Genomic DNA, 24,955 nt, shown 5'->3' with positions numbered 1-24,955 from the left:
AGACCCACTCAGAGTTTTTATGATTTAATTTCCTGAATTCAAGAACTCTGGGTAATGAAGTCCTCACCGGTCGAGAACCTGAGTGGCTTTCTGACATCAAACATTTAGAGCTTCATGCTGCCATTTTCTGTTCACAAATGAGAGAATCACAATCAAGTTTCTAAATCTAAAAAGTCTTTCTTGTTGTTGATTTGTCCTTTTTGTTCTTGTTGTTGACGTCTGTCTTTGCTATTTCTTACAGTTGTACAGCTTGTTGATGTGCAGATTTTATTATTATTATTATTATTACTGTTGCTATGAAGATCTTTTAAAAGTATCTTTGCTTTGTGGAAGACGCGGTCGGCTTCCTGCATGGTTTCTCCTGTGACTGTCTGTTTTTGTATATTATTAACGTTTATTTTTATTTCCTTGTAATCGGCTGGCTTTTGTGTTTTTTGCACTTTACTCCTTTATATAAAATATGGAAGGTGGGGGAGTCGACTTCAGTCCAAAATGTTCGCCCTTTGGTTTGAAAGCCACAATAATAATCAGTGAAATGCACCTTTACTTTACCTGTGTGAGTTTTGCTCCGACCCCACTCTGTTTTCATGGAGCCTGTTTTCTTTATTTTTTTGTTTTTTGTTTGTTTGTTGTGAAGAGAAACAGAAAAGTGACGGAGGACAGAAGCCAGAACATTAATGTGAATCTATTTTCCTACGCTGACTGACTGGAATAAAGGACGTGACGTTCACTGGCAGAAAACAGAATCAGTTCAAAACGCTTCTTTTCTCTCAGTTTCCCCTTTTACTTTTCCTTCCTCCTCTGCTTTTATTTTCATTTCTGTCTTTCACTTCCTGTATTTTTTTTTGCTTTCTTTTCCCTTTCTTTCATTTTTTCCACTGTCTTTCTCTTTCCATTTTTCTTTTCTTGTTTTCTTTTCATTTAGTTAGGACAGAGTATTATAGGGCCACATTGAGGGAAAAAAAAAAAATCGGGGGATTTCAAAAATGAAATCATAATATTACGAGAATAAAGTCATAAGTTTAAGAGAAAAAAGTCGTAATATTATGAGAATAAAGTCATAAGTGTACAAGAAAAAAGTCGTAATATTATGAGAATAAAGTCATAAGTTTACAAGAAAAAAAGTTGCAATATTATGAGAATAAAGTCATAAGTTTAAGAGGAAAAAGTTGTAAAGTTATGACTTTATTCTCGAAATCTCAAATTCAATGTGACCCTAATACTCCGTCGTATTTTAGAGTATTTTAGAGTATTTTAGAGTATTTTTACTGGTTTGGGTTCAAAGAAAACTGAAGGCTTCACAAACTGAGGAAATTACAAATGATAAAAAAATAGTTTAATTAATTTTCCTTTTTCATCAACAACATAACTTCAGCAATCCATTCAGTGTGAAATACCGAATACAGAAGTGTGCATATCATCCATTTTAATAACCTCGAAACAAGAAAAACAAAGACACATTTTCAAAACAAATAAAGAATAAAGTTAAAACATGAATAAATGAAGAGTAAAATGAAGAGCAGAATTATCACATAAACCACAGTATGGGCAAAATAATATAAATAATACATATATAAATATGTATTTTCAAACATACATAAACAATCAGCAAATAAGATGATAATATAAACATAAATACACATAGTAACAGAGACATGAAGTCACAGTTGTCTATAATAATCTATATTGTAGTTTGTTTTGAATGAGAGTCAGTTATGGAAGAGTACACAGTTTTATAATAAAAATATTTACTAAATCCACAAGATGAGGTAAATATTTCAGAATTAAGATTAAACAGAAAATGTTTTTAAAGGAAACGCAGTGTTTATTTACTGAAGGAGGAAGTTAAACTTATTCTAATATCAAGTATTTGTTCAGGAAATCATTCCAATGAAGAAACGAGTGGGTGGACCATCCAAATATTTTGGTCCAAACGGAAACAGAACCAAAACCAGCTGCTCCCATCAAGTTAACTGAAGTGAAACCGGAAATGACGAATTACCGTCTTCAAAATAAAAGCTTAGTGAAAATGTGAAATTAGTGAGGTTAAAATGCAAGAGAATTTACAAACCAAATATTAACCATTAACAAAGTGTTACAAATAAACATCTATATGATGTTTATATATGTTTTACAGACAAGTCTTTAAAGTTTACAAATAATTTCCTAATCATTCAAAAATACTGATAACATAGTATATAAAATTGTATGTGTGCAACAATAAGTTATATCATTTCTAATAATTAGTTAACATAATTAATTATTATTTAGTTGTTTGTAAACATTAAAATAAATATTAAAGTTGAATTAACAATTCAGTCAATTTACCATTTATAAATTATTTATGTATATGTATGTTTATTTATATATGTGAATATATATATATATAATATGAATCTCATATTTTCTTGTCTTTTTTAAATGTATTTTTAAACATAAATAACAAACTGAAAAAAATAATAAATAATTCTTTAAAAAATCCATTTACAGTTATATTGTGCAAACAATTCATATTAATTTCCGTTTGTATTTTACATACATATATATGCATGCATATAAATATATGTATGTATATTTATATATATGTGTGTGTATATATATAATATGAATCTCATACTTGCTTGCTTTTTTAAATTTATTTTTTAACATAAATAATAAAACATAAAATACGCCTTCAAATTCATATTATTTTCTGCTTTCATTTTCATTCATGTGTATATATATATACATATATAATATGAATCTCATATTTTCTTTTGTCTTTTAAATGTATTTAAATGTATTATTTTTAAATAATTAAAATAATTTTAATTGTACTTAAATTTTATAATATTTTATAATTATTAAAAGAATTAAAAGAATCAAAAAAAAATTCATCCATTTACATATATTCATATGATGCAAACCGTTTCAAATTCATATTATTTCCGTTGTCGTCATGCTTTTATTGTGTAAGTATGAACCGGATGTGTCGTCGTTCTGGACTGCGGCTGTCTTGACGGATGTTGCGTCACAGCTGCTGTAGAGGAGTTAGAGTCGAGCCCAACCGAACCAAGCCGAGCCGAACCACCAGGCCTCAGAACCAGGACCTGATGGACCACTCCACAGCCTGAACCTCTGGACCAGAACCAGGACTACAGACCCGGACTGAACCCTGGATCAGAGGCCTCGATTCAACCCGGAAACTCCCGGGACCAGACCCGGATCAGAGCCCGAGACTCGGGACCTTTAAACCGGAGTGAAGCCGCTTCAGAGACCGGGTAGGTGGACCGGGTAGAGTTAGGGTAGGGCTGCTTCTGCTCCGGGCTTCTGTTTGTTTGTACCCGGCTAAGCTATCTGTTAGCCGGCCGTGTTGTCCTCCGGGTGTTCCGGAGCTGAGAGCCGGGCTGAGGGCCTGCTGCAGTCCGGCTCTCCTCCTCCTTCCTCCGGCTTGTTTTCATCAGGAGGGAGCGGCTCTGCTGCTCTGCTGCTCTTCTGCTCTGCTGCTGCTGCTGCTCTGCTGCTGCTGCTGCTCACTGTGTTCACTAGAGAATATACTCTTAAATCACACTCACTCACACTGACAGTTAACTCCTCTTGTACTGAAGTATTTTATAATACTACTGCTTTTTATTAATTTTATATATATACATATATATGTATGTGTATATATAGATATAGATACATATATATGTATCTATATGTATATATAGATATAGATATATCTATATATAGATACATATATATACATATATATATTTATCTATATGTATCTATATATATATATATATATTTATATATGTATAAATATATATATATATATATATATATATATATATATATATATATATATATATATATATTTTAATAGTTTTGTCAAAAGTGTCAGTATTCAGAGTGACATTAGTATGGAGGACCACAAGAGTCACGTAAATAGTAATAGAGCATTTAATTGATTAATAACAAAATGTACAATAAAAAATAGGCATTAATAAGTCTAAATTTCAAAAAAGAAAAATTCACTTAAACGTTGAAGATATTACAAACATTCGTTGTTTTCATATTTCTTTGACTTTTTTTTAATAATAGACTTTATTTAAATTGGTAAACAGTACATATGAAGGAAATAAAAGGATAAATGAAACGAAATAATCATAAAATGAAAGTAAAACAAAAAGTAACATAAAACACAAAACATGCCAGGAGTTAATGTAAATAAATAAATAATAGTAACTAAAGTAAAAACATTAAAATGGGAGGACAATTTGTAGACAGGATTTTAGAAATACTGAGTCTCTGTTTGATTTGAACTAAAATCTCCTCCACACTCCCAAAAACAAAATTCTGTGAGAGAAATATATGATATAGATAATAATAATAGTAATAATATCAATAGTATTATTTTAATTATTATTATTATTAATAATAATAATAATAAAACACAAATGCTAATAATAAGATAATACTACTGATAATAATAATATAAAGAAAAGTTTGTTTTACAGAGCGATCAGGTTCAACAGAAGAGGAACAAACAGTCTCGACTTTAGGGAAACTTTTAATCAACTGAAATCTGAACCTGTGCGAGTGCATGCGTCTCTTTACTTCATGTTTTTTTCATTCGTTGCACCAAAACAAATAAAACTGTTATGAATAAAAAGATGTAAATCGACGCAGCAGAACCAGATATATCATCTTAACCTGGTGCCTACTTTACCCACGATGCAACTACCCCTCCTGACAGCTGGGTGTGAGATTCGGGTGCGTTACTGTGAGATTAGAGATGAGATAAAATGAGTCTTTATTGATCCCCTGCAGAGTTCGGGGTGGATTTCTGTTTTTTATCAGTTTGGTCCGGTTCGGTGTACGAAACCGGTGTGAAACCTGTGTTTGTTTGGTTCAGTGCATCACCACCACCGAGTGGACCGGAGTCGCTCCGCTGTAAATCACTTCCTGTTCCCGTGTTAATAAAACTGGGTTGAAGGTCAAATACTTTATCAGCCGTTTGTTTCTATTGATCATCAGTGATCAACAGGTCAAAGGTCAAACACTTAATCATCTGTTTGTTTCTATTGATCATCACTGATCAGAAGGGTCAAAGGTCAAACAGCTGATAAGAGTTGGAGGAAGTACTCGGTTATCAATGCAACAGTGTACAAATACTCAAAGTCCTGCATTCAAAATGTTACTGATGTAAAGAATTTATTAGTTGATTATATTTAGTTTTAATAATCTGAATCTGTAAAGTTACTAAAGTTATTAAATAAATGTAGGGAAGTACAATATTTACCTCTGAGTACAGTAGAAGTATATAGTAGTATAAAATGGAAATACTAAAGTGCGTCGAGGAGGAGAGTTAAGTCGTCCTCCGCCCACGCCTCACATCTGGAAAACATCACACACACACACACACACTGCTGCGTGATGACATCATGCTCAGCTGTGTGTGATCAGATCACATGTAGCTGATGATGATGTCATCAGGAGTAAAACACGTTCATGATCTGAAGTTTTTCTCACAATTCATATTAGTACATTTACTCAAGTACTGTATTCGGGTACACATTCAAGGTACTTGTGCTTTACTTGATTGTTTTCTTTCTATGCTACTTTATACTTCTACTCCACTACACCTCAGAGGTAATATTGTACTTTTTACTACACTACATTTATCTGACAGCTTTAGTTACTTTTCAGATTACAATTTTTCATCACCTTCCTGTCCTGTTTAGCCTAGCTTAGCACAAAGACTGGAAGCAGGGGGAAACTACTAGCCTAGCTTAGCACAAAGACTGGAAGCAGTTTATTTTGTTTGGAATAAGAGAGATGAGTGAGGAGGCATCGTCACGGAAACCGAGCATCATTTTTTAAAAGCATCTTCATGGAAACAAGAGTTCAGTGTCAGGAGGTCAGACAGAAACCGGATCAGCTGCTGGTCGGTGAAACCAGAGGAAACGTGGACTCTGTCAGGAGGAGAGGCTGATCCTGATGGGGAAATAAAAATAGAAACAGAAGCACAGACGCCTCCTCCTCCTCTTCCTCTTCCTCCTCACACTGATGATGCAGATCACCTGCGTCACTCACACTAATGTCACGAACACAACAGGAGGTTTCCCTCGTCTCAGAATGAGCCTCATTCACACCTCATATGAAAGATTAATAGTAAAACTCCACCAGGGCTGCCGGATTGTTTGTGTTAATATCAGGACCTGGACGCAGGCAGTGATTCGGATGCGTTTGCATCAGCAGGGACGTGCGTTACAACAAAACAAGCGCTCCTCCAGTGGCATCAACAGATAACAAATGTATGTTAGTGTTGAAGGTTTGTGATTGGAGACGTCGGATATATAAACGCTGTGATGATGACAGGTTGGTGTGCAGCAGGAGGACATTACATAACACACTGGTGTGTGTGTGTGTGTGTGTGTGTGTGTGTGTGTGTGTGTGCGTGTGTGTGTGTGTGTGTGTGTATGTGTTTGTGTGGGAGGCCAAGTCACATGATCATTCTAACACGCTCGGATGATGCAGACGCACATACAACAACACATTAGTGTTTTCAAACATCAGGAATGAAACACGAGTAAAGACGGACCTTCATCACATAACTGTCTGTTAGCCTAGCTTAGCACAAAGACTGGAAGCAGGTGGAAACTGTTAGCTTAGCTTAGCATAAAGACTGGAAGCAGGTGGAAACTGTTAGCTTAGCACATAACTGATGCAAAATGTTCTCTTTCTGCAGGCCTGCTCTTCCAAAATGGCCGACGCCGAGGTGTCCTTGTCCCCGGCTCTGCTGCCGCTCCACCATAGCCCCTCCCACGCCGCCGCGCCCCCCCCACCTGCCTCCTCCTCCCCCACCACCTTCTCCTGCCCCTCCTCCCCCTCCAGTGCCTCCTCTTCCTCCTCCTCTTCATCATCTTCCTCTTGTTCTGAGAGCTCCTCTGACTGCCCCGTCCACCACCATCATCATCATCATCATCACCACCATCATCACCCCCGCCCCCAGCGGCAGCAGCCCCCCCCCCCCCACAGCGAGCAGCCGTCCTCCCCCAGCGCCAGCCCCCGCAGCTCCAGCCCCAGCGGCAGCATCGGCAGCACCGGCAGCCTCGGCAGCAGCGAGGGCATCGGCAGCAGCGGCACGTCGTGCGGCGGCGACCCGCGAGGCCCCAGCCCCCTGCTGGACGTCATCTCTGAGGACGCCATGGAGATGGACCTGGGCGTCGACCAAGGTAACCAGACGGGTTGTTTTCATTGTTTTACGTGACCTTGTTTTATGTGACGTTTTGTGTAACGTTGTTTTACGTGACGTCGTTTACGCTATATTATATTGACTTGGTGTGCAAAGACCTTATGAATAGCTAAGTCAGTTTGTTGTTCGTTGGCGTTATGGGTTGTAGTGACCACTGCATCTTCTACGGGACGCTAGCAGGACGTTTTTGCTTTATCTTTTGTAATTTTTCTGGCTTCGATTAATCTGACCTCTCCTTGTTTTCTGTTTCCAGTGATCGACCCAGAAGTCGCTCTGAAGGCCTGCCAGGAAGTTCTTCTTAAGGTCAAGCTGCAGAACAGGGAAGTGCCTGAACAACAACAAGTTGACAACCAACAACAACAACAACAACAACTGCAACAGCTACAACACTACCCAGACGTAACGGAGTCCTCCAGTCCAGCGTGGATCAGCCCGGACACCAGCTCCATCAAAGAAGAAGATGAGGATGAGGAGGAGGGGAGTTCTGGGAAGGATGAAGAAAAACAAGGCGGTACTTCCCAGCGTGATCCGCCTCCCTCAGCCCGGCCGGAGCCTTCTTCGCTGCTGTCGGCGTCATCATCGTCATCATCTAAACAGTCGTGGCTGCTGCGCCTGTTCGAGTCCAAGCTGTTTGACGTTTCCATGGCGATCTCCTACCTGTACAAGTCCAAGGAGCCGGGGGTGCAGGCGTACATCGGGAACCGCCTCTTCAGCTTCCCCGACAGCGAGGTGGACTTCTACCTGCCGCAGCTGCTCAACATGTACGTGCACATGGACACGGAGGTGGGGGACGCCATCAGACCATACCTGGTGAGTCTGAGGTCTTCTGGGTAACGCTAGTTGACTGTGTTTGTATCATTGGGGGTCTGGCCCTTAAAGGAAACGTAAAGCCGCCACCATGTTGGTGCGTTGGAGAATTTATATTTTGGTGATATTGCCCAGCCCTATTTGAAAACGTTTGTGACATTTTGTGTATTGATCTTTAATCTAAAGTCTCTGTGTGTCTCAGATCCACCGGTGTAGAGGCGGTATAACCTTCTCTCTGCTGACGGCGTGGCTGTTGGGCGCGTACTCCTCCGACATGCACATCTCCACCCAGCGTCACTCCAGAGGAAGCAAACTCCGAAAACTCATCCTGTCCGACGAACTCAAACCTTCCGTTCCTCCGTCGGACGCTCACAAAGCAGTTTCTGTTTCCGACAGCCCCGTGTCCTCGCCGTCCCACCGCCGCTGCCATCGGAGGCACAACAGCAGCAACATGGAGTCCGCCCCCTCCTTTTCCACGCCCGCCCCGGACAGCCCCGTACCGGGGGAGGCCGAGGTGTTTGTTTCCCCGTCCAGGAGGACCCACCAGAGATCCAAGTCAGATGCCACCACGGCAAGCAGCGGCCCCGGCTCCGGCCTCCGGCGGACAGGAAGTAACCCCAAAGTGGAAGCTCTCCATGAGGAGGTAAGGACCAGACTTTTATTTTGTTATTTGTCTCATTGGTGTGATGACGCCAAAAAAGGGAAGAGTTGGGTGTTATAACAATGATTAATCGTGATTCAACGATTAATCACGATTAAATATTTTAATCAATTGACAGCCCTAGTATATACAGTATATATATATTTAAATACACTTTACACTATATATATATAGTACACTATATATATATAGTGTAAAGTGTATTTAAATACTCTTTGTGACCACATTATTGGAGGATGTTTTTCTCTGAAGCCTCCTTTTCTTTCTGATCTTATCTCATCGTACCTTCGGTTTGCCTCTTTGTTTTCTTTCGGTCACGTTGCGTTTCTTTTCTTTATTACGTCATTCTGTCAGAAACTGAACCTGTTTTGACGTCTGTTCGTTACACGAGATGAGACTCCTGATCTGTCTGCATTCATCACCTGTTTAAACACAGAAAAAACCTGTTTACAGCAGAGCCTCTGCTCGCTGTTATCACCTCAGGATGAACTGTAATGACCTTGGTGATGCTCTGACCCCGGCTGTACTTTGTGTTTACTGCTAATTAATTCATGAAAATGTTAGCATGCTAGCACGCTAAACTAACCTGGTGAACATTATACCTGCTGAACATCAGCTGGTTACCATCGTGATCACAGTTTTACCTCCTTTTCAGCACAAATGTTTTTGCATAAACAAGCTGCTGGTTGGCGTCCATGTTTGTTTTGGTACACAAACACGTGATGGTTTGGGTTCTGGTTGGATTTGTGCGGTCGTCTCCCTCCAGAGCTCCAGTGGTTACTGAGCAGTGGTTCAGTGTGTTGTCTGGTGTATTTACTTAGTCGTCAGGTTAAAGCTCCTTCCTTACTGTCAAACACTCTGAACTAAGGTTCACGTTTTTCTTAAACTGAATTCATTTGATCTGGTTAGTTTTGGTTTCACGTTGCAATGATGGAACCGCACCAAAGAACTCTACATGACATTCCTACGCCTACGTTGTTGCTGCCTACGTACTGTCGTCATCGTCTACGTCTTGTCGTCATCACCTACGTACTGTCGTCGCCTACCTCCTATCGTTGTTGTCGTCGTCGCCTATGTGCTGTTGTCGTTGTCGTCATTGCTTAAGTCTTGTCATCATTGTCGTCGTCACCTACCTCCTATCGTCGTTGTCGTCGTTGCCTATGTCATGTTGTTTTCGTCGTCCCCTACGTCCTGTTGTCGTTGTCGTCATCGCTTAAGTCCTGTTGTCATTGTCGTCGTCACCCACCCTGACAGAACTTCCTGTAATTGGTCTGAAATTCAGAACCATCCAAAAGAAATGTTTCCACACTAGAACCGAACCGAACCGAACCGAACCATGGTTCTGTTTGGTCCGGACTGAGACCACCTCTTTTCGTCGGACCAAAATTCGGATGTTTGGGTCACGTCTGACGTCTGTAATTTTGGTTCGGACCAAACAAAGCAGGTGTGTGAAAAGGCCCTAAAACATCTTTATGTTGGTTTGTCTGTAGTCTGATCTGTCACGGCTGAACAGAACCAAACAGAACCAAACAGAACCAAACAGAACCAAACAGAACTGGTTGTTGTTGTTGTTTAGTTGTTGTAGTTTGAGAAGAGAGGCGGAGTGTAAACCGGTTCCCAGTTTGTGAGTCTGGAAGACGGCTGGAGATTATTTGTTTTGTGAAAAAGAGAAATCTTAACCTACTTTCTGAGTGTGTTTTTCTGAGTGTGTGTTTTCACATTCTTGGCCGGCGGTCCGGTCACATGCAGCAGAGGCTCTCCATTGGCCGGGAGCCAGAGGCACAGTGCGATGTGATTGGCTGAGAGCCACGTTTGGTTCCTCCTGCGCAAAAACAGAAAACTCTGAAACAGACAATGAAAAAGAAGAGAGAGAGAGATGGAGGAGAGATGGAGGGAGAGATGGAGGAGAGATGGAGGGAGAGATGGAGGAGAGAGAAAACTGCAATCCTCTCTTCTGTTTTTATTCTTTTCCTGTTCCTCATATTTTCCACTTAATTCTATTTTAGTAGAAGTCAGAGATCCTCCTCTGGAAAAACTATAACACAGCAGAGCGACTGAAGACGGAAACGATAATAAGTTATTTTATGATGCTGAACTTCTGACCTCCCGATAAACCAAATCTCTGTAACCATGAAAAGAAAAGCTGTGATGTTAAGTTTAGTTATTATCCAGAGAAAGACTGATAACGCTGAATATGCAGCTCAGAAAAATTCAGTTTGAGATAATAAAAGTCTATCTCAAGGAGGAGGTGGAAGGAGGAGGAAGAGGGAGGAAGGAATGGAGGAAGGAAGATGAGGAGGAAGGAGAGGGAGGAATAGTAAGGAAAGAGGAGTAGGAAGGAAAGAAGGAAGGAAAGAGGAGGAGGAGGAGGAGAATGGAAAGAAGGAAGGAAGGAGGAGGAAGAGGGAGGAAGTAATGGAGGGAGGAAGGAGAGGGAGGAAGAGGAAGGAAAGAAGGAAGGAAGTAAGGAAAGAGGAGGATGAAGGAAAGAAGGAAGGAAAGAGGAGGAGGAGGAAGGGAAGAAAGAAGGAAGCAGGAGGAGGAAAGAAGGGAGGAAGGAAGGAAGGGAGGAGGAAGGAAAGAAGGTAGGAGGAGGAGGAAAGGGAGAAAGTAAAAGAGATGGAGGAAGAGGGAATGGAGGAAGGAAGGAAGGAGGAGGAGGACAAGGAGGGAGGAAGCAGGAAGGGAGAAAGGAAGCAGGAGGAGAAGGGAAGGAAGAAGAAAAGGAGGGAGTAAGCAAGAGGAGGAGGGAAGGAAGGAAGGAAGGAGGAGGAGGACAAGGAGGGAGGAAGCAGCAGCAGGAGGAGGAGGGAAGGGAAGAAGGGAGGATCAGTTGTTTTGTCTGTAAAATGTCATAAAACAGTGAAACTGTCCTTTATAATGAACCACAGTTCAATGTGACGTCTTTTAAACACGTTGTTCTGTCTGATCGGCGATCTGAAGCTGAAATATATTCAGTTTAATATCATGTAACAAAGAAATGACTAAAACAATTATTCAAATGTATTAATATCATTGCAGATTAATCTCCTGTCTTTCACCCGTCGGTCTGTTTCAGAGTTAAAATGTTGTTTAGAATATTAAAAGTGAATCTGATTATTAAACTGTCGTTTGACTCAGCTGGATTTAAACTGTAACATCTGGAGGGTTCTGCAGAATCTGGGTCATGTAAACATCTGTCCTGTCTTTGATTTCCTTCCAAAACGTCTCTGAAGCGTTTCCATGTGTCCCTCCTCCTCTCTAGACCTTGTTCTGGGGCGGGGAGGGACCGGGAGGGACCAGTAGGGACAGGGAGGGACCAGGAGGGACCAGTAGGGACCAGGAGGGACCAGTAGGGACAGGGAGGGACCAGTAGGGACCAGTAGGACCAGTAGGGACCAGAAGTGACCAGGAGGAGGATTTAAACCATGTGATGCTGAAAGCTGCTCACTCATGTGACGACATGAAAATGAGTCTTTAATCACTGTTAGCCTAGCTTAGCACAAAGACTGGAAGCAGGGGGAAACTGTTAGCCTACTTTTGTTATTTTTGCTTGAAAAATTGATGCAATCTAAGCGATTATCAAAATAAATAAATCTTCTGTTGATCGACTGATTGTTGCAGCTCTAGATGTGAACGACTTTATACTTTTTATAATATTCTGATGTTCTGTTTCTTTGTGTTTCAGCCGGATCGTCTGCGTCCTCAGAGGGAGCTGGTGAAGTCTCTGCTCTGCATCGGGAAGCGTTTGGCGACGCTGCCCACCAAAGAGCAGAAGACCCAGCGGCTGATCTCGGAGCTGTCGCTGCTCAACCACAAGCTGCCGGCCCGAGTGTGGCTGCCCACCGCCGAGCACCAGCACCACGTCTGCAGGATCCCACACACTCAGGCTGTGGTGCTCAACTCCAAAGACAAGGTAACACCCAACACACCTGAGACAGGTAACCACAGCTGGGCCGAACACGTCACTACTACAGGAGCAGAGAGGCGTTTAATGACATCCAGTTAGTCCCAGATGTTTCAAATCTCTGTGTCCAGTACATAGACAGGTCCAGGACGTGGTTAGCCTAGCTTAGCACAAAGACTGGAAACAGGTGGAAACTGCTAGCCTAGCTTAGCACAACGCCTGGCAGCAGTACTAGTTGTTATTCTGACAATTTAACCCCTTCCTCCTCAGGCTCCGTACATCATCTACGTGGAGGTTTTGGAGTGCGAGAGCTTCGAGACTTCTCCGGTTCCCGTTCGGATCCCGGAGACGAGGATCCGCACGGCTCGCTCCGCGGAGAACCTGGACTGTGGCGGCGGCGTCACCGCGGCTAATGCTAACGGCGGCAGCGGGATGACATCGGAGCACAGAGCAGGAAGTTTCTCCACCGTCCCGAACTACGACAACGACGACGAGGCGTGGGCCACCGACGACATCGGACAGCTGCAGGTGGAGGTGAGACGGAGAGAATGTAGGAAAATTATGATATATGGAAATATGATACCATAATATATTAACATGATATACAATAGTGTGAAATCTAAAGTGTTAATGTTTGTGTTGCAGGTGGAGACTCAGACCAGCAGCTCCGACAACATCAGTCAGTTTTCAGTTGACAGCATCACAAGTCTGGAGAGCAAAGAGCCGGTTTTCATCGCGGCCGGAGACATCAGGTACACGATTACAGATTTTAATTATTTCCCAAAGTCACGACATGTTTTTATCCAACGAAATATTCTGCCTCAGTCCGTATATGTTGTCATTTAGCCTTTCAAAAACTGATTCTCTGTGTTTTTGGTTCTCCAGACGTCGTCTGTCGGAGAACCTCGCTCACACTCCGACCTCGTTCAGGAGAGACCCAGAGGACCCGTCAGCCGTCGCTCTCAAAGAACCCTGGGAGGAGAAAGTCAGGTGAGTCCAGAACTAGTCAGCCGTCTGTCAGCTGTGTTTTTTATATGAGTCCGGGTCTGACCCTGTCGCCAGTACACCGGTTTTCCTTCCTTGTACCACTTTTGGTGCTTTAGTCTGACCACTGCAGACCGGGAACATCCCACAAGAGCTGCAGTTCTGGAGATGCTCTGACCCAGTCGTCCAGCCATCACAATCTGGCTCTTGTCAAAGTCGCTCACATCCTTACGCTGGCCCATTTTTTCTGCTTCCAACACAAAGTTCAAAATGTTCACTTGCTGTCTAATACATCCCCCCCACTGCCAGGTGCCATGGTAACGAGATAATCCCTGTTATTCTCTTCACCTCTCAGTGGTCTTGATGTTATGGCTGATCGGTGTATCTGTAATGTGTGTTCCTCCAGGAGGATCAGAGAAGGCTCGCCGTACGGTCACCTGCTGAACTGGCGGCTGCTGTCGGTCATCGTGAAGTGTGGAGACGACCTGAGACAGGAGCTGCTGGCCTATCAGGTCCTCCGACAGCTGCAGGTACCCACACACATCTTAGCATAAGGTTAGCTATCTTAGCATAAAGGTTAGCTGGCTGAGCAGATCTCAGTAGCTGTTATCTCATTTTTTGACTCCAGTGAATCTCATATATATATTGATTTCAATATAATTATTAATACTCTGACAGATAGTAAATAAGAATCAAACTAAAGGTACTTTTCTTAAACTGGTTCAAATGGATCAGACAGCTGGAAGAAATTGATAATGTATTGATAATGTATTGATGACAGGAAGTTGATCAGTGAACCTTCGCTGTGTGTTTCAGTCGATCTGGCAGCAGGAGAGAGTTCCTCTGTGGATTAAACCGTATAAGATCCTGGTGATGTCATCAGACACCGGGATGATCGAGCCCGTCCTGAACGCCGTCTCTCTGCACCAGGTAACTAAGTACATTTACTCGAGTACAAATGGGAGTTACTTTACTTGAGTATTTTTACTTCACTACATCTATCTGAGAGCTTAATTACGATTTTTACACACAGAACAAATGAAGAGTTTATAAAATCTAAAATTCATTAAAATTACTATTATTATCATTAATAAGTATTTTATGCTTTTGCATATCCGTCCTGTAAATTACAAACCAATATCCAAAAAAGAAACTTATAAGTATATAATATTATAATATAATATTTATAACTTATAAAACTATATTTTACGACATAATTTGATGTATTGGTGCCCCTATATTTATTTAAATAATTAATTAATTAATTAATCTGAATAAATTAGTTTGATTGAAGGTTCATTCTTGCCGTTGAAAACAGCAACTAGCAGAACAATTATTACTAAATTATTATTTAGTAGCTGTCCTGGAGCTTTCAACCATATATCATGGTCGTCCTCTATGGAGGACGGAACCTGCCAAAATAAAAAATAAATGAATAAATAAATAAATGACTTGATAAATAAATAAATATCATTAAATGTAGCAAAAATAATAAAAAAAATGAATGTAGCAAATAATTAATTGACAAAATGTGGCATAGATTTCTGTTTTAATTTGCTTCTTTATTTATTTATCTTTGTATTAATCCCCTTATTTATTTATGTATTTTTTTTAAAATGTATTTATATATTAATTTATTTTTGCATTTTTCTTTTATTTCTTTTATATTTATTTTTGCATTTTTATTTTATTTTATATTTATTATTAAAAGTATGTTTTTATGCATTTATCTATTTATTTTTGCATTTTTATTTTATTTTATATTTATTTTTAAATGTATATATTTAATTTAGTATTTATTTTATTTTTATTTTTTTATTTTTATTTTATTTATTTTATATTTATTTTTACTGTATTTATGCATTTATTTTAGGACTTCACAGCAGCTTACAAAATAATCATCATATGGTTTATTTAGTAGTTTTATTTATACTGCATTTAAAACCACTCTGACATTATTTATATTTTCCATCAAAAAATGACTGTCGTACTGAAACACAAAGTCAGGTGATGATTAAAGTTTCACGTCAGGTTATACGTCAGAGCGCTGATGATGTCGTTTTGTGTTTCCTCCGTCAGGTGCGTAAACAGAGTCAGCTGTCGCTGCTCGACTACTTCCTGCAGGAACACGGCAGCTTCACCACCGAAGCTTTCCTCACCGCTCAGAGGAACTTCGTCCAGAGCTGCGCCGGATACAGCCTCATCTGTTACCTGCTGCAGGTCAAAGACAGGTGAGACACACCTGACGCTGCAGTTGTGTGAAGGTGGATTATTAGCCGTGTTAGCGCCGGGATGTCTGTCGGTCCACTCCATTTTTTAGCAGTTAGTATACAAATAGGGAGAATAGAGTTCATCAACAAAACACACACACAAAAACACAGTATTTAGTCTTTGAGTAACTTTATTTAGTCACAGTTTCAGTGTGAAGACGCTACAGACCAAGAACCTGCTCATGTTGTCTCTTCTGATAGACCTAGGCCAACAGTCTTTGTGCTAAGCTAAGCTAACAGTCCTGATGTCCGCAGACATAACGGGAACATCCTGCTGGACTCTGAAGGTCACATCATCCACATCGACTTCGGCTTCATCCTCTCCAGCTCTCCTCGTAACCTCGGCTTCGAAACGTCGGCCTTCAAACTCACATCAGAGTTTGTCGATGTGAGTAAACGTTTGGTTTCTTCTGAATTGTTGCTTCCTAACGTCGGGGTCTGATGATGATGATGATGATGATGATGATGATGATTATGATTATGTCCGCCTGTCTGTTAAATGACTGAATGAAATGAATGTGTGTTTCAGGTGATGGGCGGTCTGGACGGAGACATGTTTATCTACTATAAGATGTTGATGCTTCAGGGTCTCATCGCTGCCAGGAAACACATGGAGAAGGTTCTGCAGATAGTGGAGATCATGCAACAAGGTAAGAGACTGACGTTCACACCTCGTACCGACTTTTCCTTGTCACACTGACTGTTTTTAGTTTTTGTGACGTACTATACTATGACTTATTTTTTTCTTCATGACATACTATACTGTGACTTTTTCCGTGAAACTTTCCAACATACTACAATATCACTTTTTTTCGTGAAATTTTCCAACATGCTATAATATGACTTTTTTTGTTAAATTTTTCTTCATACTATACTACGACTTTTTTTCGTGAAATCTTTCGACATATTATACTATGCCGAAAAAAAGTCATAGTATAGTATGTCGAAAAATTTCACAAAAAAAAGACATGGTAAAGTATGTCGAATAATTTCATGAAAATCAGTCTGTTTAGTATTACGAAAATATGAAAAAAGTCACAGTATAGTATGTCATAAAAATGCCAACCAACTTACGAAAAATTTTCGAAAAAAAAAAAAAAAAATCATTGAAAGTTTTTATGACAAAAATCATATGATAATAGGCCGAAATTTCACGTAAAAAAGTCATAGTATAGTATGTCGAAATTGTTTTGAAAAAAAAGTCATAGTATAGTTTGTAAATAATGTCACGGAAAAAAGTCATAGTACAGTATGTAAAAAAAAAAAGTCATATTATATAATATCTCGAAAAATGTCACGAAAATACGTCAGTATGTCGAAAATATGAAAAAAAAGTCATAGTATATTATGTCATAAAAATGTCAACCAACTTACCAATGTTGCCTCTTTTGACCGACACTTTTTTCTCGTGCCGATTTTTTCTCTCGTTTGTTTTGTTTCTTCCTCGTACCAACATTTCCCGTCGTCAAATAAGACATTAAAAAATTCATTAAAAAGTCATAAAAAATACGTAGCATAGTATATAGTGAAAATGTCAACAAACGTAACAGCATTTCCTATTCAGACCCATGTTTTTTCCTCGTGCCGTTTCCTGTCATCATAAAAGACATTAAAAAAGTCACACTATAATATGTCATAAAAATGTCAACCAACTTACCAACGTTTCCTTCTTGTCCTGATGTTTCCTCCTCATACGGATGTTTCCTCCTCGTACAGATGTTTCCTCCTCATACAGATGTTTCCTCCTCAAACAGATGTTTTATGTCCTCCTCCAGGTTCCCACCTCGCCTGCTTCCACGGCTCCAGCACCATCCGCGGTCTGAAGGAGCGTTTCCACATGTCTCTGACGGAGGAGCAGCTGCAGCTGTTGGTGGAGCAGCTGGTGGACGGATCCATGCGCTCCATCACCACCAAACTCTACGACTCCTTCCAGTACGTCACCAACGGCATCATGTGACCACCGACGCCGATGTTTGAACGTTAACCAGCTGCTTTTGTTTGGATCCGGCAGACGTCTTCGTATCTTCGCAGGAGTCGGAGGATTTAAATTTCGTTCAACCGTGGCGCTGATGTGATTTACTGGATTCTCTCGTCAACCTCCGTTCTGTTTTCTTAACGAAGTTTCTAAGTTTTGAATGTGATCGGTGCGCCGATCAGCTGATTAGATTTTACGTGATCTCTGATTTGTCCTGCTACATTCATGGGCAGCTGGGAAAGTTCAGCGTTTTACATCCTCTGAAAAATCCCACCTGGAAGAGAAACACAGAATGAAGAAACACAGGCTGGAAGCTTCAGAATCTGGTTCATCCTGAGACACATTTAATTAAATAACTATCAGACTTCTATTATTGGATTCTACTGGATTCTACTCTGAACCAGAGCACGTTCGAGCTCAGCTGTTCTTCAAGCTTTTTGTTGAAGGACAGAAGTTATAATTTGATGTCCATAAATGAATCGAGTCATTTATGGAGTTAAACTTTGCAGGGAACAGTTTCACATCTGTGAAACTTAATTTGGATTTTCAGCTGCTGATCAGACGAAAACACTTGAAGATGTGACAATTATTTATCATTATTTTGACATTTTATAGACCAAAAGCTTCATCAGTTAACTGAACAATAGAATATAGAGCTTCTTCCTCATATTCGATCGGCAGTTTCAGTCTTTAAATTTTTAGTAAATTATTTTTTTATAGTAATTTTAAAGGTGAAAGCTCCGTCACTTGATCTGGCCACGCAGAAATATTGACAAATATTATTTTGATTTTAATAAGCTCCAGATTTGAAAGCATGAAAAAAAAAAGCTAAAATTAAAGTTGATTAATTAATTTTATTCGGGACTACGGAAGAACATTGCATTTAAAAAAAAAAAAAATCCTCATAATTATGAGAAAATATAAAGTTTTTCACAAGAAGATTTAACAGAAATGCCCATAAAAACTACAACATCTCATAATTACGGATCTTTTCTGCTGTTTTCTGTTGAATTTTCTTGTGAAACATTTAAAAACGTTTAAAAAAATTCACAGAAAACTGCGGAAATGATCATAACATAACTATGAGATTCTGTTATTATGAGCATTTTCTCATAACTATGGGATGCCAGGTGATAATTTTGAGTTCACCGTTAGTTAAACAAATCAAGTCATTTTATTTTGTAATTAATTGAAATGTTAAATCAGAAAAGCATATATACCATTACATTTATATCTTAAAATTCAAATCAATGTGATTGAAGTTTGACAGCAGCTGGAATATTTTAATAAAATTAAAATCAGTCCAACCCTACAATACACAATACTTCTCTTGATGAAAGAAGAAAATGTGTTTGACAGTCGGTTCTGTCGTCTGTACGTTTGGTTGTTCTTAAAGAACAGAAAACACTACGTAGAGAAGCACAACATGAACTCCGTGTTGTTCTCTTCGCTCTCTGGATGTTCAGAGAAAAAGACAAAACGGTAAAAAATGAACGAAAAGAGAGTGAGATAATATCACTCCCCGACGAATTCCTTGACGTGTTTAGTTTTAATTGTTTTCACCAGACATTTATCACGACTGTATCTAATTTTAAAAAAGCAACACGACTGAGGAAGTGAAATATTTCTAAAATATTGGTTTGATATGTCCAATAAAATCCATCCAATACTTTGTTCTCATGACGAGAAACCGACGGCTGAATCCTCGTTAGCCTCGGCTGTTAAAGCATGCTAAGTATTAGCACGTCAACTTGCTAACTGTCAGCGTGCATGCTAACGGTATGCTAAATGCTGGAACATGCATGTAGGCCAACGTGCTCGGTGTTCGTCAACATTAGTGTGACTTTTTGTACAAACATGAATATCATTTTTACTTTTTGCACAGAGTTGGAGGGTCTTTTCACACAACTATAATTCCAGCCTAAAAAGGTAAACATATTACGTACATACGTCTGCGTGATAACATCCAATAGCGGCTAACAAGAGTGTTAACATGCTAATGTTAGCATGCTATCGTCAACGTTTCTGAATCTAAAGACAAAGGTGATCCTATTTTAAGTAGAGTTGTTCCGATGCCGATACCATTATTCGTCCAATACTGCCCAAAATTCGTGATCGGCTATCGGCGAGTACGCCAATCTACGTACCGATCCGATACCATAATTTATTAACCCAGAAAAAAAATAATGTTTAACCGGAAACCAATTCTTCTCGACCGCTCCAAAACAGTAGCGTTCACTATGCTGTCGCCCTGGCGGTATCATGGCTGCCACTGGCAACTACCGTTTTAGAGCAGCGAAGAAGAACCGATTGCAGGTGGTTTATCACCACTGTTAAGTCAGGGATAATGTACAGCGAGCCGGTCGGGGTTTATTCCACAATAATGACCCGCTAGCTGTACATTATCACGCTTATTACACGGCTACTTACTGAAGAAATCAATAATTTGACACAAAAACGGTCCGCCAGAGTCCGACATCAGAACTGCGCCCATAGCAACGGTCTGTTATACATAGCAACGGCCTGTTGTACATAGCAACGGCCTGTTATACATAGCAACGGTCTGTTGTACATAGCAACGGCCTGTTATAAAGAAATAACCCACCGTAGAATGCCGTGATTGACCAATCTGAATTGAGTATTCAACAAAGCCATGTAATAAATAATAATAACTAGACATTTTTTTATTACGCTGGTATAGGATCGGTACTCGGTATCGGCCGATACCGCAAGTTCAGGTATCGGAATCTGTATCAGGGAGGAAAAAATGGTATTGGAACATCTCTAGTTTTTATAACAAGAACAATGTTTTTGTCAAAAGTGATTTAATGGACCTATAAATCGCTATTTTAATAAGATTTATTGTGTAGTGCTAATCGCCGCTTTCCTAAATTTTCAGATTTTTCATGACGTTTAAAAACAGGATGTATTATGACTTTCACAAATTGTCTGAAACGTTTCGCAAACGTGACGAGTGTCTGGTGAAAAAAGAAAACCGATTAAAATTTGACGTGTCAGCTTATCAGTTTTATTTAATCTGCATGTTTGTCACTTAATAATTTTAATTTTCTTCTGTGTAGTTTCAGTTTAAGAACGGTCCGTGTTGAATTTCAGAAAACTGTAATTTTGTTGTCGAGGTTCCGTTCACTACACGTTAAAGATGCTAACGATAACAAAACTCTACAGTGTTGGATTAAAACGGAACATTTACACGGACCGGTTTAGATTAGCCGTTTTGTTCCGGACACCTTACTTGAACGGTTTCCTGCCCTCTTTTTGAGCCGAAATGGCTGCCGAGCGGTGAATCGATTCCTTTGCAACAGATTTATGCAACGACCTCATCCATGTTCCACTAACTGGACATCTGTGTATAACTCTGAGCTGAATTAATGTGTTACAGTTACGTGTCTGTTAACGATTATATTTGCATATTTAACGAACGCTCGGCGCTCTTCCTCCCCGATTGGCCCCCAGAGATACATTCCTGTGATTAACTCCAGCCAATCAGGAGAGGCGGCTCGGCGGATTGGCTGAATGAGAAGCGAGACTCTAAATTTCTGTTTGGCGGAAAGTTTATTTTTCTTTATGAGGAGATCAATTTCCTAAATATGTGAATGTTTTTTTTTTATATAACAGTCCACTAAAACAAATGTTTTTCTCAGTATTGACGAGCAAATGGTTTCTTGTCCGTACTTTTAACACTTATAATGATGTTGTAATTAATGTTGGTAACACTTCCAATGGCTTTATTCCAGTGAATTACACCTGTGTATGAACATATTTAGCTTTTACATGAAAATACGGCTGTTTTTTTTTCTCTTCGAGAAGTGAGATCAAGTATTTTTTGTGTACTTGGAATCACACTTTGGATTAAAATACTCCATTTTAGAGGATTTAAGACTAAAACAGGTCAGGTCAACAAGCTAGTTAGCTACATAAAACATTTACTGTTATATAATTTTTTCTACCATAATTTCGTTTAACTTTTTGCTTATTTTAATTTAATTTTAGTTTTGTTTTGTTGGAAATTTAAATTTCATAAAGTATACCATATAATTGTAAAGATATTGTTAACGCTTCTCACTGGGATAAAGCCAATATTTGGCGTTACGTCATTAACATCTGTACAGTTGTTTTTGTGTGTTTTGACCACTATTGAAGGAGAAGCACAGATCTGTTATTGTAAAAGCAGCATCATGTTACCGCCCGCTACCCGGTAGCCCGCTACCCGGTAGCCCGCTACCGTATATGCCATCGCGCTTGACAAAGATGCAGCTGTGACTAATGTTTACCAGATAAGCAACTTAAATAGCAAATACTCTTTCTTGTTCTTTTCATTTGTGAATATGTATGTATGTAAATGAACGAGGAGTTAGTTTTCCTGTGAGGGAAATAGATGCCTTGAGATGTACAGAAGGTACAAACTCTTATCAATGCAACCGAAGGGGTCTCGGACCTGAGAAGTGCTTTTATAGCCGACGTTTAACCGCTTCAGGGACGAGTTTTAACACTTTAAATGTCTTCCTCTCCTGCATCAGTCCAGATGGGAATTTATTTGTATTTACAAGTAGTCGTAACAGAAACATTTCGGAGAGCTAAACTGACTTTTTAAAATTCAAGTATCGCTTGATATCGTCTCTATTTGATTTCCACCGTTAACCGTTAAATAAAAAAAGGCCAAAATGCCTTTAAAAATAATAATAGCTGCTAAAATGGTTGTTTTTCTGAGTGAAGTCTGGTGAGCACGGAGAGGAAAACGCTGCGTCTGTTGAAACTCGTCCTTGCTACTATAAACCTTTCATTGCCTTCTTTCTTCCTTCCATCAGCTCGAAACACATTCAAGAATTTCAATGTGAAAAACTCTTAAAGTGCATTTATTCTGAATGAAAATGTTTTCTGTCATTTGTAAAAGATTCCTCCATGTTTTTAACTTTAGTTGGTACCAAACATTTAACATTAAATCCATTAAAGCAGCACGGGGGGGGGGGGGGGTGGGGGCTTCACGATTCTAACAATGCTAACGATGCTAACGTCACGTGAGACAAACTTTATTTTTCACTGTGTGAAGAAAAATAACCAACATGGACCCACTTTGGATTTCAGTGTGATTTCTGGGGTTTAATAAACAGCTTCATCTCACGAGGAGGTCGGAGGGCGACGACGCAGAGCTGACCAATAAGTCAATTCAATTAAGAATTTCAATTAAAGCTGGAGCAGGAAAAGGATTAAAATCACAGTTATTTATCGAGGTGGAGTCTAAACCCTCTACTACTACTCTCTCGTTTCTATTAATGCAACGCAAAATTAATAATTCAAATAAATGATTCCTCTTTTTTTTAATACATCAATAATTACTAATTTGAAGTACAATGAAAATTGCAGGTCAAAGTTCAACATAAGCGCATTCACCACAGACAAAAAATACGGAGACTCGTAATTACGAAGTAGCATCTCATGATTATGATGTTTGAATTTCATAATTAGAGGGTAATTAATTATACAACAATCATGAGATCTTTTGTCTTGTAATTATGAGATACAAATCTCAGAATCGGGACATAATTCCACACAATTATGAGACATTTTTGCGTACTTGTGAGATACAAATCTGGTAATTATGAGATATATTTCCTCGCAATTATATGAGAATATCACAATTACGACATAAGAAAGTCATAATTACATGATCAGTAAAAGAAATCTGAGATGAGGATTTTGTAATTAATATCTTTTAATTTAATTTTTTGAGATGAAATATGAAATATCTGTAATCATGAGATAAAGATCTGGTAATTACAAGATTATTAGAGACAAAAATTCTGTAATTTTCAATTAAATAATTAATAGGAATCCTGTCGTTATGAAATATTTTCAGATTAATACGAGATGTAGATCTCGTAATTATAAGATTGTTTTATGCAATTATGAGATCTTTTCTTCGTAATTCAATGATACACATCTTATTCATTATGAAATCTTAATGAGTGTCATAATTACAACATAAGAAAGTCATAATTACATGATAATTAAGAGGAAAAATCTGAGATAAGATTTTGTAATTAATATCTTTAAATTTCATTATGAAATATCTGTAATCATGAGATAAAGAAAAAAAGGTTATTATTTATATATATCATTGTATAAAGATCTGTTAATTAATAATAATAATTACTTATAATTATGAGATGATAATTTCATTCTTGAGAGTTAACACTTTCTTTTTAATTATTATATTTAATTTCATAATTAATTCAGACTTAATTAATATTCTATTTTAATTCTAAGACACACAATTACGAGGTTGTCATAATTAGATGTTAATTAAAAGAAATCTAAGATAAGGACTTTGTAATTAATAACTTTTAATCTCATGAGATGAAAAATGAGTTTTTTGTAATTTTGAGATATGAATCTTGTACTAACGAGATAAGAAAAGTGATAATATCAAGATGTCTCCAGTTTGTTTTCTCTGGTGAATAAAGTGAAAAACTTCCTGCTCACAGAAAAAACAACAAATTGAACTATCGAGTTTTCTCCATAAAACTATTATTTCTTTATATCCTGTTTAGTAAGAGAAGAGGAACGCATTGTCACTTAACTTAATGAACATCTCTGTTGTCTCCTGCTGCTCCTCCTGCTCCTCCTGCTCCTGCTCCTCCTCCTGCTCCTCCTCCTCCTCCTATAGACTCAGAATGTAAATCTGCTCCCTTTAAGGTAAAAGCAGAAACTTTGTTCAGATTCACTCGCTCTGTTTCGCCGCTGGCGGCTGAATCTCGCCGGCGGCTGAAGGTCGGAGGTCAGATCCGTCAGCGTCGTCGTGGAGATTCAGCACCAGTTGTTGTTGTTGTTGTTGTTGTTGTTCATGTGTCTGCTCAAGCTTTCATTCGTGTATAAAACAAACCGTCACATGTTCGTACTAAACTGCATGAAACTCATCCAATAAACCTGAAACCTGGTTCTCATGTCGGCTGCAGTTTGAGTGTTTGTGCTTCATGATTTCAAGAATTCTGGGACAGAGCTGCAACGAATAGTCAATCAGTCAATCAGTCAATTAATCAACCAGTCAATTAATCAATCAGTCAATTAATCAATCAGTCAATTAATCAACCAGTCAATTAATCAATCAGTCAATTAATCAATCAGTCAA

At 39.0% G+C, this 24,955-nt stretch overlaps 2 protein-coding genes across 3 annotated transcripts in view; one reads left to right on the top strand and one right to left on the bottom strand.

Moving 5' to 3' along the window:
* The window catches only part of LOC119503753 (zinc finger and SCAN domain-containing protein 2-like), a 681,462-nt gene that overhangs the window by 469,272 nt on the left and 187,235 nt on the right, over window positions 1–24,955 (bottom strand).
* Window positions 3,000–19,477, top strand: LOC119503739 (phosphatidylinositol 4-kinase beta-like). 2 transcript variants are annotated; one of them, XM_037795681.1, is made up of 14 exons: window positions 3,000–3,260; window positions 6,719–7,205; window positions 7,479–8,035; window positions 8,235–8,675; window positions 12,361–12,588; window positions 12,850–13,113; window positions 13,225–13,331; window positions 13,465–13,569; window positions 13,970–14,093; window positions 14,380–14,493; window positions 15,643–15,794; window positions 16,089–16,221; window positions 16,363–16,483; window positions 17,609–17,790. In XM_037795681.1, the coding sequence occupies exons 2-14, from the start codon at window positions 6,734–6,736 to the stop codon at window positions 17,788–17,790; spliced, it is 3,000 nt and encodes a 999-aa protein (XP_037651609.1). In that variant the 5' UTR covers window positions 3,000–3,260; window positions 6,719–6,733. The 2 variants fall into 2 exon arrangements, with proteins under 2 accessions (XP_037651609.1, XP_037651610.1); XM_037795682.1 differs by lacking the exon at window positions 3,000–3,260 and having other exon boundaries at window positions 6,734–7,205; window positions 17,609–19,477.

Source organism: Sebastes umbrosus, chromosome 15 (assembly GCF_015220745.1).
Source record: "Sebastes umbrosus isolate fSebUmb1 chromosome 15, fSebUmb1.pri, whole genome shotgun sequence".
Lineage (NCBI taxonomy): Eukaryota > Metazoa > Chordata > Actinopteri > Perciformes > Sebastidae > Sebastes > Sebastes umbrosus.
The sequence above is the reverse complement of the archived record's forward strand: the minus strand, read 5'-3'. Positions and strand labels throughout refer to the sequence as shown.

What these genes read in the sequence shown, in the direction of transcription:
- LOC119503739 (XM_037795682.1), top strand. Translation starts at nt 6,734, where the DNA reads ATGGCCGACGCCGAGGTGTCCTTGTCCCCGGCTCTGCTGCCGCTCCAC. An exon ending in ATCGCGGCCGGAGACATCAG is followed by an intron (nt 13,332 to 13,464) that starts GTACACGATTAC and finishes TTGGTTCTCCAG; the next exon opens with ACGTCGTCTGTCGGAGAACC. An exon ending in AGTGGAGATCATGCAACAAG is followed by an intron (nt 16,484 to 17,608) that starts GTAAGAGACTGA and finishes GTCCTCCTCCAG; the next exon opens with GTTCCCACCTCGCCTGCTTC.